The sequence below is a fragment of the Oncorhynchus masou genome, unplaced genomic scaffold, assembly GCF_036934945.1.
Source record: "Oncorhynchus masou masou isolate Uvic2021 unplaced genomic scaffold, UVic_Omas_1.1 unplaced_scaffold_769, whole genome shotgun sequence".
NCBI classification, from domain to species: domain Eukaryota; kingdom Metazoa; phylum Chordata; class Actinopteri; order Salmoniformes; family Salmonidae; genus Oncorhynchus; species Oncorhynchus masou.
This window is the reverse complement of record NW_027014157.1, coordinates 92,753-117,681: the sequence shown is the minus strand read 5'-3', so window position 1 is coordinate 117,681 and position 24,929 is coordinate 92,753. Positions and strand designations below refer to the sequence as shown.

At 42.9% G+C, this 24,929-nt stretch overlaps 1 protein-coding gene and 1 pseudogene across 1 annotated transcript; one reads left to right on the top strand and one right to left on the bottom strand.

The window, feature by feature from the left end:
- Positions 1 to 9,820, top strand: part of LOC135537415 (tripeptidyl-peptidase 2-like) — a 113,105-nt pseudogene extending 103,285 nt beyond the window's left edge.
- A 7,521-nt stretch (positions 9,821 to 17,341) lies between these two features.
- On the bottom strand, positions 17,342 to 24,272 carry LOC135537411 (uncharacterized). The gene is made up of 8 exons (XM_064963580.1): positions 23,858 to 24,272; positions 22,147 to 22,264; positions 20,132 to 20,377; positions 19,366 to 20,034; positions 18,969 to 19,235; positions 18,659 to 18,810; positions 18,111 to 18,228; positions 17,342 to 17,987 (listed from the first exon to the last, which is right to left on the bottom strand). Exons 1-8 carry the CDS (start codon positions 24,170 to 24,172, stop codon positions 17,605 to 17,607), a joined length of 2,268 nt encoding a protein of 755 aa, XP_064819652.1. The 5' UTR covers positions 24,173 to 24,272; the 3' UTR covers positions 17,342 to 17,604.
- Between the last annotated feature and the right edge of the window lie 657 nt (positions 24,273 to 24,929).

Genomic DNA, 24,929 nt, shown 5'->3' with positions numbered 1-24,929 from the left:
CTGTCTCCCCCCCCTCCAGGTTAGACACCAGCTCCCTGTATGATGACCTGAAGGAGAACTTCTCTTCCTACCTGCCACTACATGTTCAGAGGCTGCACCAGCTCGACTCTGAGAAGGTACACACACTATCTGCTGTTGATTAGTCGTGTCTAACCTTGATCTCTCTCTGCTGTTGATTAGTCGTGTCAAACCCTGATCTCTCTCTCTGCTGTTGATTAGTCGTGTCTAACCCTGATCTCTCTCTCTCTCTCTCTCTGCTGTTGATTAGTCATGTCTAACCCTGATCTCTGTCTGCTGTTGATTAGTCGTGTCTAACCCTGATCTCTCTCTCTCTCTCTCCCTGCTGTTGATTAGTCGCGTCAAACCCTGATCTCTCTCTCTGCTGTTGATTAGTCATGTCTAACCCTGATCTCTCTCTCTGCTGTTGATTAGTCGTGTCTTACCCTGATCTCTCTCTGCTGTTGATTAGTCGTGTCTAACCCTGATCTCTCTCTCTCTGCTGTTGATTAGTCGTGTCTCACCCTGATCTCTCTCTCTCTCTCTCTCTCTCTCTCTCTCTGCTGTTGCTTAGTCGTGTCTCACCCTGATCTCTCTCTGTCTCTGCTGTTTAGTCGTGTCAAACCCTGATCTCTCTCTCTGCTGTTGATTAGTCGTGTCTAACCCTGATCTCTCTCTCTCTGCTGTTGATTAGTCGTGTCTCACCCTGATCTCTCTCTCTCTCTCTCTCTCTCTCTCTCTCTCTCTCTGCTGCTGTTGCTTAGTCGTGTCTCACCCTGATCTCTCTCTCTCTCTGCTGTTTAGTCGCGTCAAACCCTGATCTCTCTCTCTCTGCTGTTTAGTCGCGTCAAACCCTGATCTCTCTCTCTCTGCTGTTGATTAGTCATGTCTAACCCTGATCTCTCTCTCTGCTGTTGATTAGTCGTGTCTAACCCTGATCTCTCTCTCTCTGCTGTTGATTAGTCGTGTCTCACCCTGATCTCTCTCTCTCTCTCTCTCTCTCTGCTGTTGCTTAGTCGTGTCTCACCCTGATCTCTCTCTCTCTCTGCTGTTTAGTCGTGTCAAACCCTGATCTCTCTCTCTGCTGTTGCTTAGTCGTGTCTCACCCTGATCTCTCTCTCTCTCTCTCTCTCTCTCTGCTGTTGATTAGTTGTGTCAAACCCTGATCTCTCTCTCTCTGCTGTTGATTAGTCGTGTCTAACCCTGATCTCTCTCTCTCTGCTGTTGATTAGTCATGTCAAACCCTGATCTCTCTCTCTGCTGTCGATTAGTCGTGTCTAACCCTGATCTCCCTCTCTGCTGTTGATTAGTCGTGTCTAACCCTGATCTCTCTCTGCTGTTGATTAGTCGTGTCTCAACCTGATCTCTCTCTCTCTGCTGCTGATTAGTCGTGTCTAACCCTGATCTCTCTCTCTCTCTCTCTGCTGTTGATTAGTTGTGTCTCACCCTGATCTCTCTCTCTCTGCTCTTGATTAGTCGTGTCTCACCCTGATCTCTCTCTCTCTCTGCTGTTGATTAGTCGTGTCTAACCCTGATCTCTCTCTGCTGTTGATTAATCGTGTCTCACCCTGATCTTTCGCTCTCTGCTGTTGATTAGTCCTGTCTAACCCTGATCTCTCTCTGCTGTTGATTAGTCGTGTCTCACCCTGATCTCTCGCTCTCTGCTGTTGATTAGTCGTGTCTCACCCTGATCTCTCTCTCTCTCTCTGCTGTTGATTAGTCGTGTCTAACCCTGATCTCTCTCTGCTGTTGATTAGTCGTGTCTAACCCTGATCTCTCTCTGCTGTTGATTAGTCGTGTCTCACCCTGATCTCCCTCTCTGCTGTTGATTAGTCGTGTCTAACCCTGATCTCTCTCTGCTGTTGATTAGTCGTGTCTAACCCTGATCTCTCTCTCTCTCTCTCTCTCTCTGCTGTTGATTAGTCATATCAAACCCTGATCTCTCTCTCTGCTGTTGATTAGTCGTGTCTAACCCTGATCTCTCTCTCTGCTGTTGATTAGTCGTGTCTCACCCTGATCTCTCGCTCTCTGCTGTTGATTAGTCGTGTCTAACCCTGATCTCTCTCTCTCTGCTGTTGATTAGTCGTGTCTCACCCTGATCTCTCTCTCTCTCTGCTGTTGATTAGTCGTGTCTAACCCTGATCTCTCTCTGCTGTTGATTAGTCGTGTCTAACCCTGATCTCTCTCTCTCTCTCTGCTGTTGATTAGTTGTGTCTAACCCTGATCTCTCGCTCTCTCTCTGCTGTTGATTAGTCATGTCAAACCCTGATCTCTCTCTCTGCTGTTGATTAGTCGTGTCTAACCCTGATCTCCCTCTGCTGTTGATTAGTCGTGTCTAACCCTGATCTCTCTCTGCTGTTGATTAGTCGTGTCTAACCCTGATCTCTCTCTGCTGTTGATTAGTCCTGTCTCACCCTGATCTCTCGCTCTCTGCTGTTGATTAGTCGTATCTCACCCTGATCTCTCTCTCTCTCTCTGCTGTTGATTAGTCGTGTCTAACCCTGATCTCTCTCTGCTGTTGATTAGTCGTGTCTAACCCTGATCTCTCTCTGCTGTTGATTAGTCGTGTCTCACCCTGATCTCTCTCTCTCTCTCTCTCTCTCTCTCTCTCTCTCTCTCTCTCTCTCTCTGCTGTTGATTAGTCATGTCAAACCCTGATCTCTCTCTCTGCTGTTGATTAGTCGTGTCTAACCCTGATCTCCCTCTCTGCTGTTGATTTGTCGTGTCTCACCCTGATCTCTCGCTCTCTGCTGTTGATTAGTCGTGTCTAACCCTGATCTCTCTCTCTCTCTGCTGTTGATTAGTCGTGTCTAACCCTGATCTCTCTCTCTCTCTCTCTCTCTCTCTCTGCTGTTGATTAGTCGTGTCTCACCCTGATCTCCCTCTCTGCTGTTGATTAGTCGTGTCTAACCCTGATCTCTCTCTGCTGTTGATTAGTCGTGTCTAACCCTGATCTCTCTCTCTCTCTCTCTCTGCTGTTGATTAGTCATGTCAAACCCTGATCTCTCTCTCTGCTGTTGATTAGTCGTGTCTAACCCTGATCTCCCTATCTGCTGTTGATTAGTCGTGTCTCACCCTGATCTCTCGCTCTCTGCTGTTGATTAGTCGTGTCTCACCCTGATCTCTCTCTCTCTCTGCTGTTGATTAGTCGTGTCTAACCCTGATCTCTCTCTGCTGTTGATTAGTCGTGTCTCACCCTGATCTCCCTCTCTGCTGTTGATTAGTCGTGTCTAACCCTGATCTCTCTCTGCTGTTGATTAGTCATGTCTAACCCTGATCTCTCTCTGCTGTTGATTAGTCCTGTCTAACCCTGATCTCTCTCTCTCTCTGCTGTTGATTAGTTGTGTCTAACCCTGATCTCTCGCTCTCTCTCTGCTGTTGATTAGTCATGTCAAACCCTGATATCTCTCTCTGCTGTTGATTAGTCGTGTCTAACCCTGATCTCCCTCTCTGCTGTTGATTAGTCGTGTCTAACCCTGATCTCTCTCTGCTGTTGATTAGTCGTGTCTAACCCTGATCTCTCTCTGCTGTTGATTAGTCGTGTCTCACCCTGATCTCTCTCTCTCTCTCTCTCTCTCTCTCTCTCTCTCTCTCTCTCTCTCTGCTGTTGATTAGTCATGTCAAACCCTGATCTCTCTCTCTGCTGTTGATTAGTCGTGTCTAACCCTGATCTCTCTCTCTCTCTGCTGTTGATTAGTCATGTCTAACCCTGATCTCCCTCTCTACTGTTGATTAGTCGTGTCTAACCCTGATCTCTCTCTGCTGTTGATTAGTCGTGTCTCACCCTGATCTCTCTCTCTGCTGTTGAGTAGTCGTGTCTAACCCTGATCTCTCTCTCTCTCTCTCTCTCTCTCTGCTGTTGATTAGTCGTGTCTCACCCTGATCTCCCTCTCTGCTGTTGATTAGTCGTGTCTAACCCTGATCTCTCTCTGCTGTTGATTAGTCGTGTCTAACCCTGATCTCTCTCTCTCTCTCTGCTGTTGATTAGTCGTGTCTAACCCTGATCTCCCTATCTGCTGTTGATTAGTCGTGTCTCACCCTGATCTCTCGCTCTCTGCTGTTGATTAGTCGTGTCTAACCCTGATCTCTCTCTCTCTGCTGTTGATTAGTCGTGTCTCACCCTGATCTCTCTCTCTGCTGTTGATTAGTCGTGTCTAACCCTGATCTCTCTCTGCTGTTGATTAGTCGTGTCTCACCCTGATCTCCCTCTCTGCTGTTGATTAGTCGTGTCTAACCCTGATCTCTCTCTGCTGTTGATTAGTCATGTCTAACCCTGATCTCTCTCTGCTGTTGATTAGTCGTGTCTCACCCTGATCTCTCGATCTCTCTCTGCTGTTGATTAGTCGTGTCTAACCCTGATCTCTCTCTGCTGTTGATTAGTTGTGTCTAACCCTGATCTCTCTCTGCTGTTGATTAGTCGTGTCTAACCCTGATCTCTCTCTGCTGTTGATTAGTTGTGTCTAACCCTGATCTCTCTCTGCTGTTGATTAGTCGTGTCTAACCCTGATCTCTCTCTGCTGTTGATTAGTCGTGTCTAACCCTGATCTGTCTCTGCTGTTGATTAGTTGTGTCTAACCCTGATCTCTCTCTGCTGTTGATTAGTCGTGTCTAACCCTGATCTCTCTCTGCTGTTGATTAGTCGTGTCTCACCCTGATCTCTCTCTCTCTCTGCTGTTGATTAGTCATGTCAAACCCTGATCTCTCTCTCTGCTGTTGATTAGTCGTGTCTAACCCTGATCTCCCTCTCTGCTGTTGATTTGTCGTGTCTCACCCTGATCTCTCGCTCTCTGCTGTTGATTAGTCGTGTCTAACCCTGATCTCTCTCTCTCTCTGCTGTTGATTAGTCGTGTCTCACCCTGATCTCTCTCTCTCTGCTGTTGATTAGTCGTGTCTAACCCTGATCTCTCTCTGCTGTTGATTAGTCGTGTCTAACCCTGATCTCTCTCTGCTGTTGATTAGTCGTGTCTCACCCTGATCTCCCTCTCTGCTGTTGATTAGTCGTGTCTAACCCTGATCTCTCTCTGCTGTTGATTAGTCATGTCTAACCCTGATCTCTCTCTGCTGTTGATTAGTCCTGTCTAACCCTGATCTCTCTCTGCTGTTGATTAGTCGTGTCTAACCCTGATCTCTCGCTCTCTGCTGTTGATTAGTCGTGTCTCACCCTGATCTCTCTCTCTCTCTCTGCTGTTGATTAGTCGTGTCTAACCCTGATCTCGCTCTGCTGTTGATTAGTCGTGTCTCACCCTGATCTCTCTCTCTGCTGTTGATTAGTCGTGTCTAACCCTGATCTCTCTCTGCTGTTGATTAGTTGTGTCTAACCCTGATCTCTCTCTGCTGTTGATTAGTCGTGTCTAACCCTGATCTCTCTCTGCTGTTGATTAGTCGTGTCTCACCCTGATCTCTCTCTCTCTCTCTCTCTGCTGTTGATTAGTCGTGTCTAACCCTGATCTCCCTCTCTGCTGTTGATTTGTCGTGACTCACCCTGATCTCTCGCTCTCTGCTGTTGATTAGTCGTGTCTAACCCTGATCTCTCTCTCTCTCTGCTGTTGATTAGTCATGTCTAACCCTGATCTCTCTCTGCTGTTGATTAGTCGTGTCTAACCCTGATCTCTCTCTGCTGTTGATTAGTCGTGTCTCACCCTGATCTCCCTCTCTACTGTTGATTAGTCGTGTCTAACCCTGATCTCTCTCTGCTGTTGATTAGTCGTGTCTCACCCTGATCTCTCTCTCTGCTGTTGAGTAGTCGTGTCTAACCCTGATCTCTCTCTCTCTCTGCTGTTGATTAGTCATGTCAAACCCTGATCTCTCTCTCTGCTGTTGATTAGTCGTGTCTCACCCCGATCTCTCTCTCTGCTGTTGATTAGTCGTGTCTCACCCTGATCTCCCTCTCTGCTGTTGATTAGTCGTGTCTCACCCTGATCTCCCTCTCTGCTGTTGATTAGTTATGTCTAACCCTGATCTCTCTCTGCTGTTGATTAGTCATGTCTAACCCTGATCTCTCTCTCTGCTGTTGATTAGTCGTGTCTCACCCTGATCTCTCTCTCTGCTGTTGATTAGTCATGTCTAACCCTGATCTCTCTCTCTGCTGTTGATTAGTCGTGTCTCACCCTGATCTCTCTCTCTGCTGTTGATTAGTCGTGTCTCACCCTGATCTCTCTCTGCTGTTGATTAGTCGTGTCTCACCCTGATCTCTCTCTGTAGGAGCGTCTGAAGCGCCTGGCTGACATCGTAACGGCCTCTGACATGGTTCTGTCTCAGATCGACCAGACGGCCCTGGCAGTCTACCTCACCTTAAAGACCGACCCTCGCCCTGACGCTGCCACAATCAAGAGGTGCACCACTAAGTCTTAGTTTGGGTCCCAAATGGCACCCTATTCCCTATATATAGTGCACTACTTTAGACCAGGGTCCTATAGAACCCTATTCCCTATATATATATATATAGTGCACAACTTTAGACCAGGGCCCTATAGAACCCTATTCCCTATATATAGTGCACTACTTTAGACCAGAGCCCTATTGAACCCTATTCCCTATATATAGTGCACTACTTTAGACCAGGGCCCTATAGAACCCTATTCCCTATATAGTGCACTACTTTAGACCAGGGCCCTATGGGCAATAGGGCTCCATTTAGGGCTCACACTTAGACAGTCAGGTCACAACAGATTGTCTGTCTGTTAAATCCGTTAAAACCACTCCCCTTTACCTCATTTCTATTGGACAGAGAATTTGTAACGTGATTTGACATCAAATAGAACTTCCTGTTTCTGTGTGTTTCCTGCAGTGACATGGAGAAGCAGAAATGTTCCCTGCTGGATGCTCTGTGTAGGAAGGGCTGCGCCCTGGCTGACCTGGTACTGCTGCCTGCTCCACCCCAGGACGGGGCTGGGGGGGCCGGAGAGGCTGGGGGGGCCGGAGAGGCTGGGGGGGCCGGAGAGGCTGGGGGGGCCGGAGAGGCTGGGGGGGCCGGAGAGGCTGGGGGGGCCAGAGAGGCTGGGGGGGCCGGAGAGGCTGGGGGGGCCGGAGAGGCTGGGGGACCGGAGACTGGGCAGAGACGGGGGCTGAAGACGAGGAGGTGACCAGCTCTGACGACGCCCAACAGGGCAGGGCCAAAGCCTTGACAGACACCTTCTGGGAGTTGCAGAAGTGGGTGGAGCTAACGGACTCTAAGGTGAGGAGAAGAGGTGTGGCCAGCTGTTTCCTCGACAACTTGCAGTGGATGATATGGCAACGGTAACTTGCATATGAATCATCCACCTCAATATTTTGATCCCCTTCCTCCCCAGGTGTTGACGTTCTCCTACAAACATGCACTAGTCAATAAGATGTACGGCAGAGCTCTGAAGTTTGCCTCCAAGATCGTAGAAGATAAACCCAGTAGAGAGAACCTGAAGAACTGCATTCAGGTTAGAAACATCCTCCGCACAACTACCCGATACATCTACTTCCTGTTTGTCATGTTTTACAGCCTCAGTCCAACTACCCGATACATCTACTTCCTGTTTGTCATGTTTTACAGCCTCAGTCCAACTACCTGATACATCTACTTCCTGTTTGTCATGTTTTACCAGCCTCAGTCTAACTACCTGATACATCTACTTCCTGTTAGTCATGTTTTACAGCCTCAGTCCAACTACCTGATACATCTACTTCCTGTTTGTCATGTTTTACAGCCTCAGTCCAACTACCTGATACATCTACTTCCTGTCAGTCATGTTTTACAGCCTCAGTCCAACTACCCGATACATCTACTTCCTGTTTGTCATGTTTTACAGCCTCAGTCCAACTACCTGATACATCTACTTCCTGTCAGTCATGTTTTACAGCCTCAGTCCAACTACCCGATACATCTACTTCTTGTTAGTCATGTTTTACAGCCTCAGTCCAACTACCTGATACATCTACTTCCTGTTTGTCATGTTTTACAGCCTCAGTCCAACTACCTGATACATCTACTTCCTGTTTGTCATGTTTTACAGCCTCAGTCCAACTACCTGATACATCTACTTCCTGTTTGTCATGTTTTACAGCCTCAGTCCAACTACCCGATACATCTACTTCCTGTTTGTCATGTTTTACAGCCTCAGTCCAACTACCTGATACATCTACTTCCTGTTTGTCATGTTTTACAGCCTCAGTCCAACTACCTGATACATCTACTTCCTGTTTGTCATGTTTTACAGCCTCAGTCCAACTACCTGATACATCTACTTCCTGTTAGTCATGTTTTACAGCCTCAGTCCAACTACCCGATACATCTACTTCCTTTTTGTCATGTTTTACAGTCTCAGTCCAACTACCTGATACATCTACTTCCTGTCAGTCTTAGACTAGCGGTGTTTAATCTGTCTGTAACACTTGAACAAAGAGCCTGAAACTCAGAGACATTCAGATAGCAATCTACTTCCTGTATGGTGACATCACGTCCTGTGTGTTTTCAGGTAATGCGGTCCTTGGGCTGGATGCACTGTGCCACTTTCACAGAGAACTGGCTGCCCATCATGTACCCTGCCGACTACACTCCCTTCTAGACCCTCTGTTACACACACACACACACACACACACACACACAGGATTGACCTCACAAACATAAACACACATCTGAAAACAGTCCGTGTTTTTTTTTTCTTGACCGAATTCCTCGAAACAATGTGGTCGCGTAGAGAAGATTTCAACCCAGACACATTTTCAGAGCTTCTTGTTAAAAAAATAAAACGCCACACTGTTGTTCAGTTGTAGATAGAAAGATGAAGTCCCAGAACGGATTGGATCGTTTCATCTTTATCTGATATTTTTGTTCTGAATGTTTCACCCTCCTGAATGAACCCGGTCTGTTGAAAGGTACCGACACGCGTCATAATACACATTATAAACAGGCAATATAACACGTCAGTATTCTCCCTGACGGAGTTTTAAATGGGTGTGTGTGTGAGCATGTCTTATAGAGTAAACAAAGGGGGGGGGGTTGTGTTTGGAAGCTGATAATTTTGAGTCGATGTCAAATTGAACCCTGTAGTTTTACTGTGTGTGTGTGTGTGTGTGTGTGTGTGTGTGTGTGTGTGTGTGTGTGTGTGTGTGTGTGTGTGTGTGTGTGTGTGTGTGTGTGTGTGTGTGTGTGTGTGTGTGTGTGTGTCGTCCTCTCTTGGAATCTCCTCCCTCATTGTCAGGATTCCACAGTGATCCTGTCCTCCCTTTTGTTTCCTCCCTCCTTTCCTCCCTCCTTTCCTCCCTCCTTTCTCTGTACTGTAAATTAAGCATTTGAGGTTTAAGTTACGGTCTGAAGTTCAGGGTTCATGTGTCTCATTCTGTCTTCTCGTTGCCAACGACAGTCTCTCCTAATGGCCTTAAACTTAATCAACCACGGGACCGTCAGCGCCGTCCAACTCTGACTCCAGATCGATCACAGAACAACCTCCTCATATCTCTCTGGTTGTGCCCCAAACACCACCCTTTTCCTTATATAGTGCACTTCTTGTGACTAGAGCCCTGCGGGGGTTTCATACGGCTGTGATTTGAAGGCAGTGCACTCTATAGGGAATCGGTTAACATTTGGGAGGCATCCTATCGGTTCTCTCTGCTGGTGTCAAAAGACCTTTCAGATCATATTAATGGATGTCTTGTATTTATATTACAACTCAAAAACTTAGTCAATTAAACGACAATATTTTACGGAATGTTAAGATTTTAAGGAAATGTACTTTTTAGTATTATTTTATAACCATATTCTTCCTGGACGACATGTGGAAAGTACCAACACGCAGTTTTGTTATCACTGTAATGGAATTATGTCACAAATGAATAAAAAGATTTGGAAGAGTAATTGTATGAGTGTCTTATGTAGTTATCTGATCCACCAGTGGACAACTTAGGACTTCCTATATCCATAACCCATTTATATTTGACCATAGAAACTGGAACTAAGACAGCAAAGCGCATTTATTTTTTATATTTAATATCAATCCAAATTTTCCAAGTACATGTTTTTAAAGAAAATGAAACTGAAGCATTACATCGTGGAACCTATTTTGAGACTTTTTTGTTGTTGTTGTATGTGGGACATATTTGGGAGATGGACCGTCGCTAGGCAACAGTCCCGAAACGCGATAGAGAGAACAAGGACTTCTGAAGCTTCAAGTAAGCAATGGTACTAAACAAGTTAGGTTGAATCAGTTTGGAGTGAAACCAATTAATTATGAAATGTAGGTTATATACAAACAGTTAGTTGCAGGATGTCATGTAAAAATCTTACCAGCATGAAATAGTTTCCAATCGTTCAGATAGTTGCGTTGTAACATTTTGACGGGCTGTTTCTTTCTGCCTGTCGACTGCTATCGTTATGCTGAGTTGACTGTAAAAGATGAATTGCTAAAGTAGTAGCTAGTAGTGATTCGGGACTGTTAGCCATTTTTAAAATGAGCAGGATAAATGCGTCTGTTTTCTGAAGGAATTGTGTCTTGCCAACTGCCCACATTGGAAACGTTTCTCTGCGCGTCTTTTATGGCTTTGTGGGAAGCTAATCAACTTCAAGAGGGCCGTCTTGGTTTAGCTTGGCATTAAATAAGCAGCGCACACCCCTGTGACAAGTCAACTACTGTAATGAAACCCCCTAGCAGACCCCTAGACTACCATACACACCCTTCTAGCATCATGCACTGCCTCAGTCAGAAACTCATGTCTAGACTACCATCTCATCCCAATAATATCCAAATAAAAAGGCCAATATAGCTTAGAAAGACAATCAATTGCAGCCTCTTTCAGTGCACGTTTGTCAATATACCCTCATCTCTCTCCTCTCCCACATTACAGACATTGAGTGGCTTCTCTAGTCTTTTAGTTAACGGTTAGTCTGTAAAAGGTCTAGATAACAGGTTAACTGTTATCCTGTCATCTCTACCCCTTCTACAGACATTAAAAATGATATCTCTACCCCTTCTACAGATGTTAAAACTGTTTATCTTGCTGGACACATCCTATCATACCAACACAATGATATATTTAGAGAGGAGACTATCTGACACACACATCTATCCATTACCCAATCTCTGTTTACAAGCAGCATGTGTAATAGCAGTTTTGAGTCAGTGCTGTGGAGAGATATATACACACACACACACTATTACTCAGTCTCTGTTTACAAGTAAGTAATCCCAGTTTGTAAATAGAGGTTTGACAGAGAGTTGTTGCACCAAGTTATGCTCGGTGTATTTTCTGGTCACAGCAGGTATTTCCAGTGAGTGTTTTTTCCAGTAGCTTGCTGTTAGAAATGGATACCGACGCATACGCAATGGACTGTGTTATGTTACACATTATATAATGCCTTATGGAGCAGGATACGTGATGAATACCTATACACAAACATGGGGAATACCTATACACAAACATGGTGAATACCTACACATAAACATGGTGAATACCTACACATAAACATGGTGAATACCTATACACAAACATGGTGAATACCTACACATAAACATGGGGAATACCTATACATAAACATGGTGAATACCTACACACAAACATGGTGAATACCCATACATAAACATGGGGAATACCCACACATAAACATGGGGAATACCTACACATAAACATGGGGAATACCTACACATAAACATGGGGAATACCTACACATAAACATGGGGAATACCTACACATAAACATGGGGAATACCTACACATAAACATGGGGAATACCTATACACAAACATGGGGAATACCTATACACAAACATGGGGAATACCTATACACAAACATGGGGAATACCTATACACAAACATGGGGAATACCTACACATAAACATGGGGAATACCTACACATAAACATGGGGAATACCTATACACAAACATGGGGAATACCTATACACAAACATGGTGAATACCTATACACAAACATGGGGAATACCTATACACAAACATGGGGAATACCTACACATAAACATGGGGAATACCTACACATAAACATGGGGAATACCTATACATAAACATGGGGAATACCTATACACAAACATGGTGAATACCTATACACAAACATGGGGAATACCTATACATAAACATGGGGAATACCTATACATAAACATGGGGAATACCTACACATAAACATGGTGAATACCTACACACAAACATGGTGAATACCTATACATAAACATGGTGAATACCTATACACAAACATGGGGAATACCTATTCATAAACATGATGAATACCTACACATAAACATGGTGAATACACATAAACATGGGGAATACCTATTCATAAACATGGTGAATACCTATACATAAACATGGGGAATACCTATACACAAACATGGTGAATACCTATACATAAACATGGGGAATACCTATACATAAACATGGGGAATACCTATTCATAAACATGGTGAATACCTATACACAAACATGGGGAATACCTATACATAAACATGGTGAATACCTATACATAAACATGGTGAATATACATAAACATGGTGAATACCTATACACAAACATGGTGAATACCTATACATAAACATGGTGATACCTATACACAAACATGGTGAATACCTATACATAAACATGGTGAATATACATAAACATGGTGAATACCTATACACAAACATGGTGAATACCTATACATAAACATGGTGAATACCTATACACGAACATGGTGAATACCTATACACGAACATGGTGAATACCTATACATAAACATGGTGAATACCTATACATGAACATGGTGAATACCTATACATAAACATGGTGAATACCTATACATAAACATGGTGAATACCTATACATGAACATGGTGAATACCTATACACGAACATGGTGAATACCTATACACGAACATGGTGAATACCTATACATGAACATGGTGAATACCTATACATAAACATGGTGAATATACATAAACATGGTGAATACCTATACATGAACATGGTGAATACCTACACATAAACATGGTGAATACCTACACATAAACATGGGGAATACCTATACATAAACATGGTGAATACCTATACACAAACATGGTGAATACCCATACATAAACATGGGGAATACCTACACATAAACATGGTGAATACCTACACATAAACATGGTGAATACCTACACATAAACATGGGGAATACCTATACATAAACATGGTGAATACTCATACATAAACATGGGGAATACCTACACACAAACATGGGGAATACCTACACATAAACATGGGGAATACCTATACACAAACATGGGGAATACCTATACACAAACATGGGGAATACCTATACACAAACATAGTGAATACCGATACATAAACATGGGGAATACCTATACACAAACATGGTGAATACCCATACATAAACATGGGGAATACCTACACATAAACATGGTGAATACCTACACATAAACATGGGGAATACCTACACATAAACATGGGGAATACCTACACATAAACATGGGGAATACCTATACACAAACATGGTGAATATACATAAACATGGGGAATACCTACACATAAACATGGTGAATACCTATACATAAACATGGTGAATACCTATACACAAACATGGTGAATACCCATACATAAACATGGGGAATACCTACACATAAATATGGTGAATACCTACACATAAACATGGGGAATACCTACACATAAACATGGGGAATACCTATACATAAACATGGTGAATACCTATACACAAACATGGTGAATACCCATACATAAACATGGGGAATACCTACACATAAACATGGTGAATACCTACACATAAACATGGTGAATACCTACACATAAACATGGGGAATACCTATACATAAACATGGGGAATACCTACACATAAACATGGGGAATACCTACACATAAACATGGGGAATACCTATACATAAACATGGTGAATACCTATACACAAACATGGTGAATACCCATACATAAACATGGGGAATACCTACACATAAACATGGTGAATACCTACACATAAACATGGGGAATACCTATACATAAACATGGCGAATACCTATACACAAACATGGTGAATACCCATACATAAACATGGGGAATACCTACACATAAACATGGTGAATACCCATACATAAACATGGGAAATACCTACACACAAACATGGGGAATACCTACACACAAACATGGGGAATACCTACACATAAACATGGGGAATACCTACACATAAACATGGAGAATACCTATACATAAACATGGGGAATACCTATACACAAACATGGTGAATACCTATACACAAACATGGTGAATACCTATACACAAACATGGTGAATACCTATACACAAACATGGTGAATACCTATACATAAACATGGTGAATACCTATACATAAACATGGTGAATACCTATACACAAACATGGTGAATACCTATACATAAACATGGGGAATACCTACACATAAACATGGTGAATACCTACACATAAACATGGGGAATATACATAAACATGGTGAATACCTATACATAAACATGGTGAATACCTATACATAAACATGGTGAATGCCTATACACAAACATGGGGAATACCTATACACAAACATGGGGAATACCTATACATAAACATGGGGAATACCTATACACAAACATGGGGAATACCTATACATAAACATGGGGAATACCTATACATAAACATGGGGAATACCTATACACAAACATGGGGAATACCTATACATAAACATGGGGAATACCTATACACAAACATGGGGAATACCTATACACAAACATGGGGAATACCTATACACAAACATGGTGAATACCTATACATAAACATGGTGAATGCCTATACACAAACATGGGGAATACCTATACACAAACATGGGGAATACCTATACACAAACATGGGGAATACCTATACATAAACATGGGGAATACCTATACATAAACATGGGGAATACCTATACATAAACATGGGGAATACCTACACATAAACATGGTGAATACCTACACATAAACATGGGGAATACCTATACATAAACATGGGGAATACCTATACAAAAACATGGTGAATACCTATACATAAACATGGGGAATACCTATACATACACATGGTGCCACTATGGAGCAGGATACATGGTGAAAACCTACACATAAACATGGTGAATACCTATACATAAACATGGTGAATATACATAAACATGGTGAATACTTACACACAAACATGGTGAATACCTATACATAAACATGGGGAATACCTACACATAAACATGGTGAATACCTACACATAAACATGGGGAATATACATAAACATGGTGAATACCTATACATAAACATGGTGAATACCTATACATAAACATGGTGAATGCCTATACACAAACATGGGGAATACCTATACACAAACATGGGGAATACCTATACATAAACATGGGGAATACCTATACACAAACATGGGGAATACCTATACATAAACATGGGGAATACCTATACATAAACATGGGGAATACCTATACACAAACATGGGGAATACCTATACATAAACATGGGGAATACCTATACACAAACATGGGGAATACCTATACACAAACATGGGGAATACCTATACACAAACATGGTGAATACCTATACATAAACATGGTGAATGCCTATACACAAACATGGGGAATACCTATTTACACAAACATGGGGAATACCTATACACAAACATGGGGAATACCTATACATAAACATGGGGAATACCTATACATAAACATGGGGAATACCTATACATAAACATGGGGAATACCTACACATAAACATGGTGAATACCTACACATAAACATGGGGAATACCTATACATAAACATGGGGAATACCTATACAAAAACATGGTGAATACCTATACATAAACATGGGGAATACCTATACATACACATGGTGCCACTATGGAGCAGGATACATGGTGAAAACCTACACATAAACATGGTGAATACCTATACATAAACATGGTGAATATACATAAACATGGTGAATACTTACACATAAACATGGTGAATACTTACACATAAACATGATGCCACTATGGACCAGGATACATGGGGGATTTTAACTCTTACCTCCATTAAGAACTGTTTTGATTTAGTCAGCGTTTGGCCTGGGTATGAGAATTTGACCTGAATACGCCAGCTCTCGAGTTTCTGATATGACCGTTAAAACCAAATCTAATCCAGCCCGAAACCCTTTTGTCGGAGGTCCTTGGTATGCCCCCGCCTCTGCCCTACATAGCTCGGTATGAGGGGGTCTGATGAGGGGGACAGGGCTAAATGGCTGGTCCACAGAGAGAGGGGTGATGTCAGTGTCTGGTTCTGTTGTGGTATTGTTGTACTGTGACCTTTTATACTGGTTTTGACTTGGTAACCAATAGCAAGCCATTTCTAGATTTAACCTATCATAGAGGGCAGAGGTTGCCGGGTGAACTGGTTCAAATGGCAGCTTGGAGGCAACCCCCATACCAGTATGTTGTTGTAGTATTGTTGTACTGTGACCAACCAACGTACCAGTATGTTGTTTGACATTTAGATTTTCTGACCAGGACATTATATACAGTATCTCTCTCTGTCATATATCTGGTATGTTTATTTGAAGAGTTATCTGGCACGCTTGTAAAGTGGCGAATTAAAGTAATGTTAGCCTAGCCTTTTCTGTTTAGCTAGTTAAATTAGCTAGTTGTTTAAAAAAATCTAAACTTTCAAGCTAGCTGTGAAGAGTAAGTTTACAGTATGTTCTTAACTCGGTTACATTTAGTATGATTTTATATCAATATTTTTATTCGGCCGCATATGGAAAATACCAACACGCTATTTTGTTATCATAGTCACTGTAATGGAATTATGTCACAAATGGGAAAATCATTCTGAATAAAAAGATTTGGAAGACTTATTGTCTCCCAGTGTGTTATGTATTTCTCAGGTCCACCAGCAGCATACTTACAATATCCATTATTATTATTATTATTGGTATTATTATTATTATTTATTGGTATTATTATTATTGGTATAATTATTATTATTATTATTGGTATTATTATTATTATTATTTATTGGTATTATTATTATTGGTATTATTATTATTATTATTATTGGTATTATTATTATTATTATTATTGGTATTATTATTATTATTATTGGTATTATTATTATTATTATTATTGGTATTATTATTATTATTATTATTATTGGTATTATTATTATTATTATTGGTATTATTATTATTATTATTATTGGTAGTATTATTATTATTATTGGTATTATTATTATTATTATTATTGGTATTATTATTATTATTGGTATTATTATTATTATTATTATTGGTATTATTATTATTATTATTATTATTGGTATTATTATTATTATTATTGGTATTATTATTTGACCATACAAACTGAAACAAGACAGCGAAGTGCATACATTTTAATATTAATATCAACTATCTAAGTACGTGTGTAAAAACAAAGTAAACAATAAAGCACTATATGTAGTAGATCATTTGAAAGTAGAAATCAAACATCAACAACAACATCAGTAGTCCATCAACGTCCATTATCATTAGCCAAGATGGCCGCCTTCTGTCTTCAAGCATTTCTCAGAGGAAGAAGAAAAGACTCTCAGTCTTGGTTACAGTCGGCAGGATGTCGACAGTAGTTCCTCATCCTTCTTTCCATAATTCCTACCTTTTACACGTGGCCTTGAAGATCTTAACCTCTCCCATCTCAGCCAGCAGGGTGGTGTTGAATGTGTTCTTGAAGTCCTCAGTGAATACCAGGTTTGTCTTGAGGCGGACCTTGTTGGCCCAGATCAGAGTGTTTCCTGGACGACAGAAGTATTTCATGGTAACCAACAGCTCCTCTAAGTCGTGGTGGTACACCACGTCAGCCGCCAGCACGTAGTCATAGCGATACACGGATCGTGGGTAAGTGCGTTCCACCTCAGGACCCCAGGACAGAGCTGTCACCTCAGGTGTATATTTAGAGCGCCCTCTGGTGTTTCGGAGCAAGTTGTATCTCAGATTACTAAGGACGTCTGGGAGGTCGGTGGCCGTCACCTGGGCACCTGGGGACACATTACATAAGGAGCTTCTTAAGAAGAAAAAATGTATTTTGTAGTCAGTTATCACCAGATACAGCAGCTGATGGGATTAGAGTCTAAAACTCAAAGGTAATCAGTAAGACTTACCCAGTAGACTGGCGACGATAGACACTAATCCTGTCCCTGATCCCAGTTCCAAAACCTGCTTTCCTTTCAGATCTATCACATCAGTATTGGTCTCCAGGTAGTTACATAGAGCCAACGCCTGCAGGGGAGCAAATATATTATATTACTATGTGTAGCCTATCACCACCTAGTGGTCCATCACGTGTTGCAGGTAGGACCTTTATAGTAGTCCACCACTAGGTGGCAGTAGACCATTTGTCTGTTTCCCTGTAGAAGAGCAATCTGAATAGGAAGGCCAGAAGACACCTGTTGTTCCATGTGAGTGTTTGGTGCATTGATTTATCCTGCCGACAACGCCAAATGTAGTGATTTATCCTGCCGACAACGCCAAATGTAGTGATTTATCCTGCCGACAACGCCAAATGTAGTGATTTATCCTGCCGACTTCTTCAAATGTAGTGATTTATCCTGCAGACAACGCCAAATGTAGTGATTTATCCTGCCAACAACGCCAAATGTAGTGATTTATCCTGCCGACAACGCCAAATGTAGTGTAGAACTGTACTCACTGCTGGCCATATCACTCCGCCATGGGAGTCCATTGCTTCGACGATGTTGATTTTGTGCCCAGCATAGAAGTAGACCTCTCTGTCCAGTCGTATCCAGGGGACGTGGGTATTATCCAGCTGGGCATCTCCTGTATCCTTGGTGTCCAGCTCCTCTACACAGGAATGGAACAAACCACTCATTCACATTCTAATGGGGATGGATCATACCATTTCTATTTCCTGGGTGTGTACTGTCAATGGTAGACTTGTGTTGTTGAATGATTGAGTCTGAGTATCTAGTAGGCATTAAAAAATGATGTCAACAACTCACCGATAATGTCTTCGTCAGTGGCTTCAGTGCTACAGAGGGAGTTAGTGTTTTCTGCATCACCATCATCATCATCCCCATATCCTTCATCACTATGTTCCAACGTCTGTTTCTCCCATGCTTGGCTACTGCCATCATCTGCATCAGCTTCCTCCTCGTCCAAACTGTTGTCTTGTTCCTCTGAAATTTTATCTGCCTCCACAACAAACTGTTCGACCCAGACTGGTCTCTCCTCCCGTTGGACATTTGAGTCCTGAGTGCCTGCCTCCTCTGCACAAGAAACACAAAGAAGACCACAAGTAGTTAATGGGGATCTTAATAAACTAAACTAATTCAACAACACAATGAGATCAGCTCCTGGCCTTTTAGAACTTATATTTACATTAGGTTGAATGCTCACCAAGACCCTCAAGCTCTGATTCGGAGATAGAACGTGAGCCAGCAGAATTCTGCTGCTCTTCATCGTCTCTGCAATCCTGAGAGTCTTCCTGGTTTTCTCTGTCCTTGTTCTCCTCTTTCAGTCCTTCCTTCTGCGTTTCGTCTTCTTCCTCATTCTCAGTTGTTTGATCTGCTTCAAACTCTTCCTTCTTTTCATCTAAAGCATTTTCATCCACCTGTAAACAAACATGTTCTTCCTCCTCCTCTTCCTGTTGTTTTCCTGGGACCAGCTCTGGTTCCTCCTCTTCCTGTTGTTTTCCTGGGTCCAGCTCTGGTTCCTTCTCCTCTTCCTGTTGTTTTCCTGGGACCAGCTCTGGTTCCTCCTCCTCTTCCTGTTGTTTTCCTGGGACCAGCTCTGGTTCCTCCTCTTCCTGTTGTTTTCCTGGGACCAGCTTTGGTTCCTCCTCCTCTTCCTGTTGTTTTCCTGGGACCAGCTCTGGTTCCTCCTCCTCTTCCTGTTGTTTTCCTGGGTCTAGCTCTGGTTTCTCCTCTGTTTCTCGGCACGTGCCCATGAATATGTTTACTTCTCCAATCTCAGCCAGCAGTGTGGTGTTGAAGGTGTTCTGGAAGTTCTCTGTGAAGCTCAGGTCTGTCTTGAAGCGGACCTTGTTGGCCCAGATCAGAGTGGTTCCTGAGGACCACATTAGAAATAAGCGTCATTTAAATGCTTTCGTGTGTTATATTCTGGGATTCTTTAAACAGTTCAATCAATAAATCAACCAATCAACCTGGACGGCAGAAGTATCTCATGGTGAACAGCAGCTCTTCCAGGTAGTCATGGTGATACACCACGTCAGCCGCCAGCACGTAGTCATAGCGATAGACAGATCTAGGGTAGATGCGTTCCACGTCAGGACCCCAGGACAGAGCTGCAGCTTGGGGAGTGTTCCTACAACGCCCTCTTGTGTTACGGAGCAGGTTGGCTCTCAGGTTACCTATGATCTCTGGTAGGTCTGTAGCTGTGACCCAGGCACCTGGAGACAGGAAGCACTCTGTTATTCAACTAACAGACACACAGGTGGCCAGTACCAAATCAACCCCTAGCCACTAGTCGTCTAGTGCTGAGGACACTTCATGCAGATCTGAAAAGGTTGGATAGGTGTAAGTGGTATAGAATGCCGGGACCTCCTCCAACTAGCTAGGACCTCCTCCACCTAGCTAGGACCTCGACTACCTTGATAGGACCTCCTCCACCTTGCTAGCCACCTTGATAGGACCTCCTCCACCTTGCTAGCCACCTTGATAGGACCTCCTCCACCTAGCTAGGACCTCCTCTACCTTGATAGGACCTCCTCCACCTTACAATCCACCTTGATAGGACCTCCTCCACCTTGCTAGCCACCTTGATTGGACCTCCTCCACCTTGCTAGCCACCTTGCTAGAACTTCCTCCACCTTGCTTGGACCTCCTCCACCTTGATAGGACCTCCACCACCTTGGTAGGACCTCCTCCACCTTGCTAGCCATCTTGCTAGGACCTCCTCTACCTTGATAGGACCTCCTCCACCTTGCTAGCCACCTTGCTAGAACTTCCTCCACCTTGCTTGGACCTCCTCCACCTTGGTAGGACCTCCTCTACCTTGGTAGCCACCTTGATAGGACCTCCTCCACCTTGATAGGACCTCCTCCACCTTCCTAGCCACCTTGCTAGGACCTCCTCCATCTTGCTAGGGCCTCCTCCACCTTGACAGGACCTCCTCCACCTTGATAGGACCTCCTCCACCTAGCTAGGACCTCCTCTACCTTGATAGGACCTCCTCCACCTTACAATCCACCTTGATAGGACCTCCTCCACCTTGCTAGCCACCTTGATTGGACCTCCTCCACCTTGCTAGCCACCTTGCTAGAACTTCCTCCACCTTGCTTGGACCTCCTCCACCTTGATAGGACCTCCACCACCTTGGTAGGACCTCCTCCACCTTGCTAGCCATCTTGCTAGGACCTCCTCTACCTTGATAGGACCTCCTCCACCTTGCTAGCCACCTTGCTAGAACTTCCTCCACCTTGCTTGCCACCTTGCTAGAACTTCCTCCAACTTGCTTGGACCTCCTCCACCTTGGTAGGACCTCCTCCACCTTGGTAGCCACCTTGATAGGACCTCCTCCACCTTGCTAGCCACCTTGATAGGACCTCCTCCACCTTCCTAGCCACCTTGATAGGACCTCCTCCACCTTGCTAGCCACCTTGATAGGACCTCCTCCACCTAGCTAGGACCTCCTCTACCTTGATAGGACCTCCTCCACCTTACAATCCACCTTGATAGGACCTCCTCCACCTTGCTAGCCACCTTGATTGGACCTCCTCCACCTTGCTAGCCACCTTGCTAGAACTTCCTCCACCTTGCTTGGACCTCCTCCACCTTGATAGGACCTCCACCACCTTGGTAGGACCTCCTCCACCTTGCTAGCCATCTTGCTAGGACCTCCTCTACCTTCATAGGACCTCCTCCACCTTGCTAGCCAGCTTGCTAGAACTTCCTCCACCTTGCTTGCCACCTTGCTAGAACTTCCTCCACCTTGCTTGGACCTCCTCCACCTTGGTAGCCACCTTGATAGGACCTCCTCCACCTTCCTAGCCACCTTGCTAGGGCCTCCTCCACCTTGACAGGGCCTCCTCCACCTTGACAGGACCTCCTCCACCTTGCTAGCCACCTTGATAGGCTAGGTAGAAATGTTGCCATATTACTTACACCTCTCTGATCTTCTCAGTTGTACAATATGAGTACATGTAATGTCCAGACTCACCTAGGAGTGTGGCTACAATAGACACTAGGCCAGGACCTGCTCCTAGCTCCAGCACTGCCTTGTCCACCAGGTTCAACTGGTCAACGTTGGTCTCTAGGTAGTGACACAGAGCCAACGCCTGCAGGAAACCAGAGTTACTATAGAGACCATCATTATAGTTGTTAGGACTTCAACCATTGTTACTATAGAAACCATAATTTTAGTTGTTAGAACTTCAACCATAGTTACTATAGAAAACATCATTATAGTTGTTAGAACTTCATCCATAGTTACTATAGAAACCATCATTATAGTTGTTAGAACTTCAACCATAGTTACTATAGAAACCATCATTATAGTTGTTAGGACTTCAACCATTGTTACTATAGAAACCATAATTTTAGTTGTTAGAACTTCAACCATAGTTACTATAGAAAACATCATTATAGTTGTTAGAACTTCATCCATAGTTACTATAGAAACCATCATTATAGTTGTTAGAACTTCAACCATAGTTACTATAGAAACCATCATTATAGTTGTTAGAACTTCATCCACAGTTACTATAGAAACCATCATTATAGTTGTTAGAACTTCACAGTTACTATAGAAACCATCATTATAGTTGGTAGAACTTCATAAATCACCACCATCAATCATCATCCATCATATTAATTCATCGTTATCCTACATCCATCTATGAATGACATGTTAAATAGTAGACTAACTCACTGCTATCATTGTTATCTATGAATGTCATGTTAAATAGTAGACTAACTCACTGCTATCATTGTTATCTATGAATGTCATGTTAAATAGTAGACTGACTCACTGCTATCATTGTTATCTATGAATGTCATGTTAAATAGTAGACCAACTCACTGCTATCATTGTTATCTATGAATGTCATGTTAAATAGTAGACCAACTCACTGCTATCATTGTTATCTATGAATGTCATGTTAAATAGTAGACTAACTCACTGCTATCATTGTTATCTATGAATGACATGTTAAATAGTAGACTAACTCACTGCTATCATTGTTATCTATGAATGTCATGTTAAATAGTAGACTAACTCACTGCTATCATAGTTATCTATGAATGTCATGTTAAATAGTAGACTAACTCACTGCTATCATTGTTATCTATGAATGTCATGTTAAATAGTAGACTAACTCACTGCTATCATTGTTATCTATGAATGTCATGTTAAATAGTAGACTAACTCACTGCTATCATTGTTATCTATGAATGTCATGTTAAATAGTAGACTAACTCACTGCTATCATTGTTATCTATGAATGTCATGTTAAATAGTAGACTAACTCACTGCTATCATTGTTATCTATGAATGTCATGTTAAATAGTAGACTAACTCACTGCTATCATTGTTATCTATGGATGACATGTTAAATAGTAGACTAACTCACTGCTATCATTGTTATCTATGAATGTCATGTTAAATAGTAGACTAACTCACTGCTATCATTGTTATCTATGAATGTCATGTTAAATAGTAGACTGACTCACTGCTATCATTGTTATCTATGAATGTCATGTTAAATAGTAGACTAACTCACTGCTATCATTGTTATCTATGGATGACATGTTAAATAGTAGACTAACTCACTGCTATCATTGTTATCTATGAATGTCATGTTAAATAGTAGACTAACTCACTGCTATCATTGTTATCTATGAATGTCATGTTAAATAGTAGACTGACTCACCGCTGGCCAGATGACAGCACCGTAAGAGTCCAAGGCCTCAAAGATGCTGATCTCCTCTCCTACGTAGCAAAACACCTCTTTACCAAACTTGGAGTAGGTAGTGGGGGCCCAGGCCTGCTCCTTCTGCTGCTGGGGTTCAGTCTCCTTGGCTTTGTCATCTGATTCCTCCTCACCGTCTATCACTGTTGTCTCGCTATTATCTTCCTCCTCTTCATCTTCCTCATCACCTTCCTCCTCTTCATCTTCCTCCTCCTCCTCTACTGTAATGAAAGCAGTGTCCTTTTCATCTTTGTGATTTGTGCCTAAAGGATCCATAAAAATCTGGAATACGATTATTTTACTTCAACTGCACTGATGTTGAAATGACAAGTTAGCTACTAATGGTACAGCCAGCACTCTCTCTCCAGGCTCAGTCTCTCCCACACTTTGTAAAACCCAAGTCTAACACTTGAGTTTTTATCTCTCTCCCCCCTCACCCGAACTTCACCCCTCCCCGGACCATGTTTGGTAACAACATATTTTCCCCTGCTTACAGTCTGTCAAAGCTAAGTACTGTAATGACATCCTGACCCCCTTAGACACCCTTCCACAGCCCTCGTTCATTCCCCATGTGGACTGCCTCACAGCGGAGTTGACAAGAGAGCAGAAACGGACGCTTTTAAATCCTTTATCAAACCAAAAAACCATCACCGACCTACAGCAGTCCTTGGTTTTATTTGGTCAGTGGGGTTTTGTCGGTCAACTCTCCACCTTTCTGTCTTGGTTTTCCGTCTCGTACTTAACAAATCAATTATTAATGAAGTATTTTTCTCTTCTTCTTATTGAAGATCGTTCTGACTGAATCTTAGGAAGTCTCAGAGTCGAGGTTTTAAGACCGATCAGAATCCCGCTGGGTCGTCTCAGAGTCGAGGATTTAAGACTGATCAGAATCGCCCTGGGTCGTCTCCGAGTCGAGGATTTAAGACTGATCAGAATCCCCCTGGGTCGTCTCCGAGTCGAGGATTTAAGACTGATCAGAATCCCCCTGGGTCGTCTCCGAGTCGAGGATTTAAGACTGATCAGAATCCCCCTG

Excerpts from the sequence above, each read along its gene's own strand:
- LOC135537411 (XM_064963580.1), bottom strand. The coding sequence starts at position 24,172 with ATGGATCCTTTAGGCACAAATCACAAAGATGAAAAGGACACTGCTTTC. Across the intron at positions 18,811-18,968 it reads CACTGACGAAGACATTATCG|AGGAGCTGGACACCAAGGAT; the intron begins GTGAGTTGTTGA and ends ATTCCTGTGTAG. Across the intron at positions 18,229-18,658 it reads GCGGAGTGATATGGCCAGCA|GCGTTGGCTCTATGTAACTA; the intron begins GTGAGTACAGTT and ends GCTCCCCTGCAG.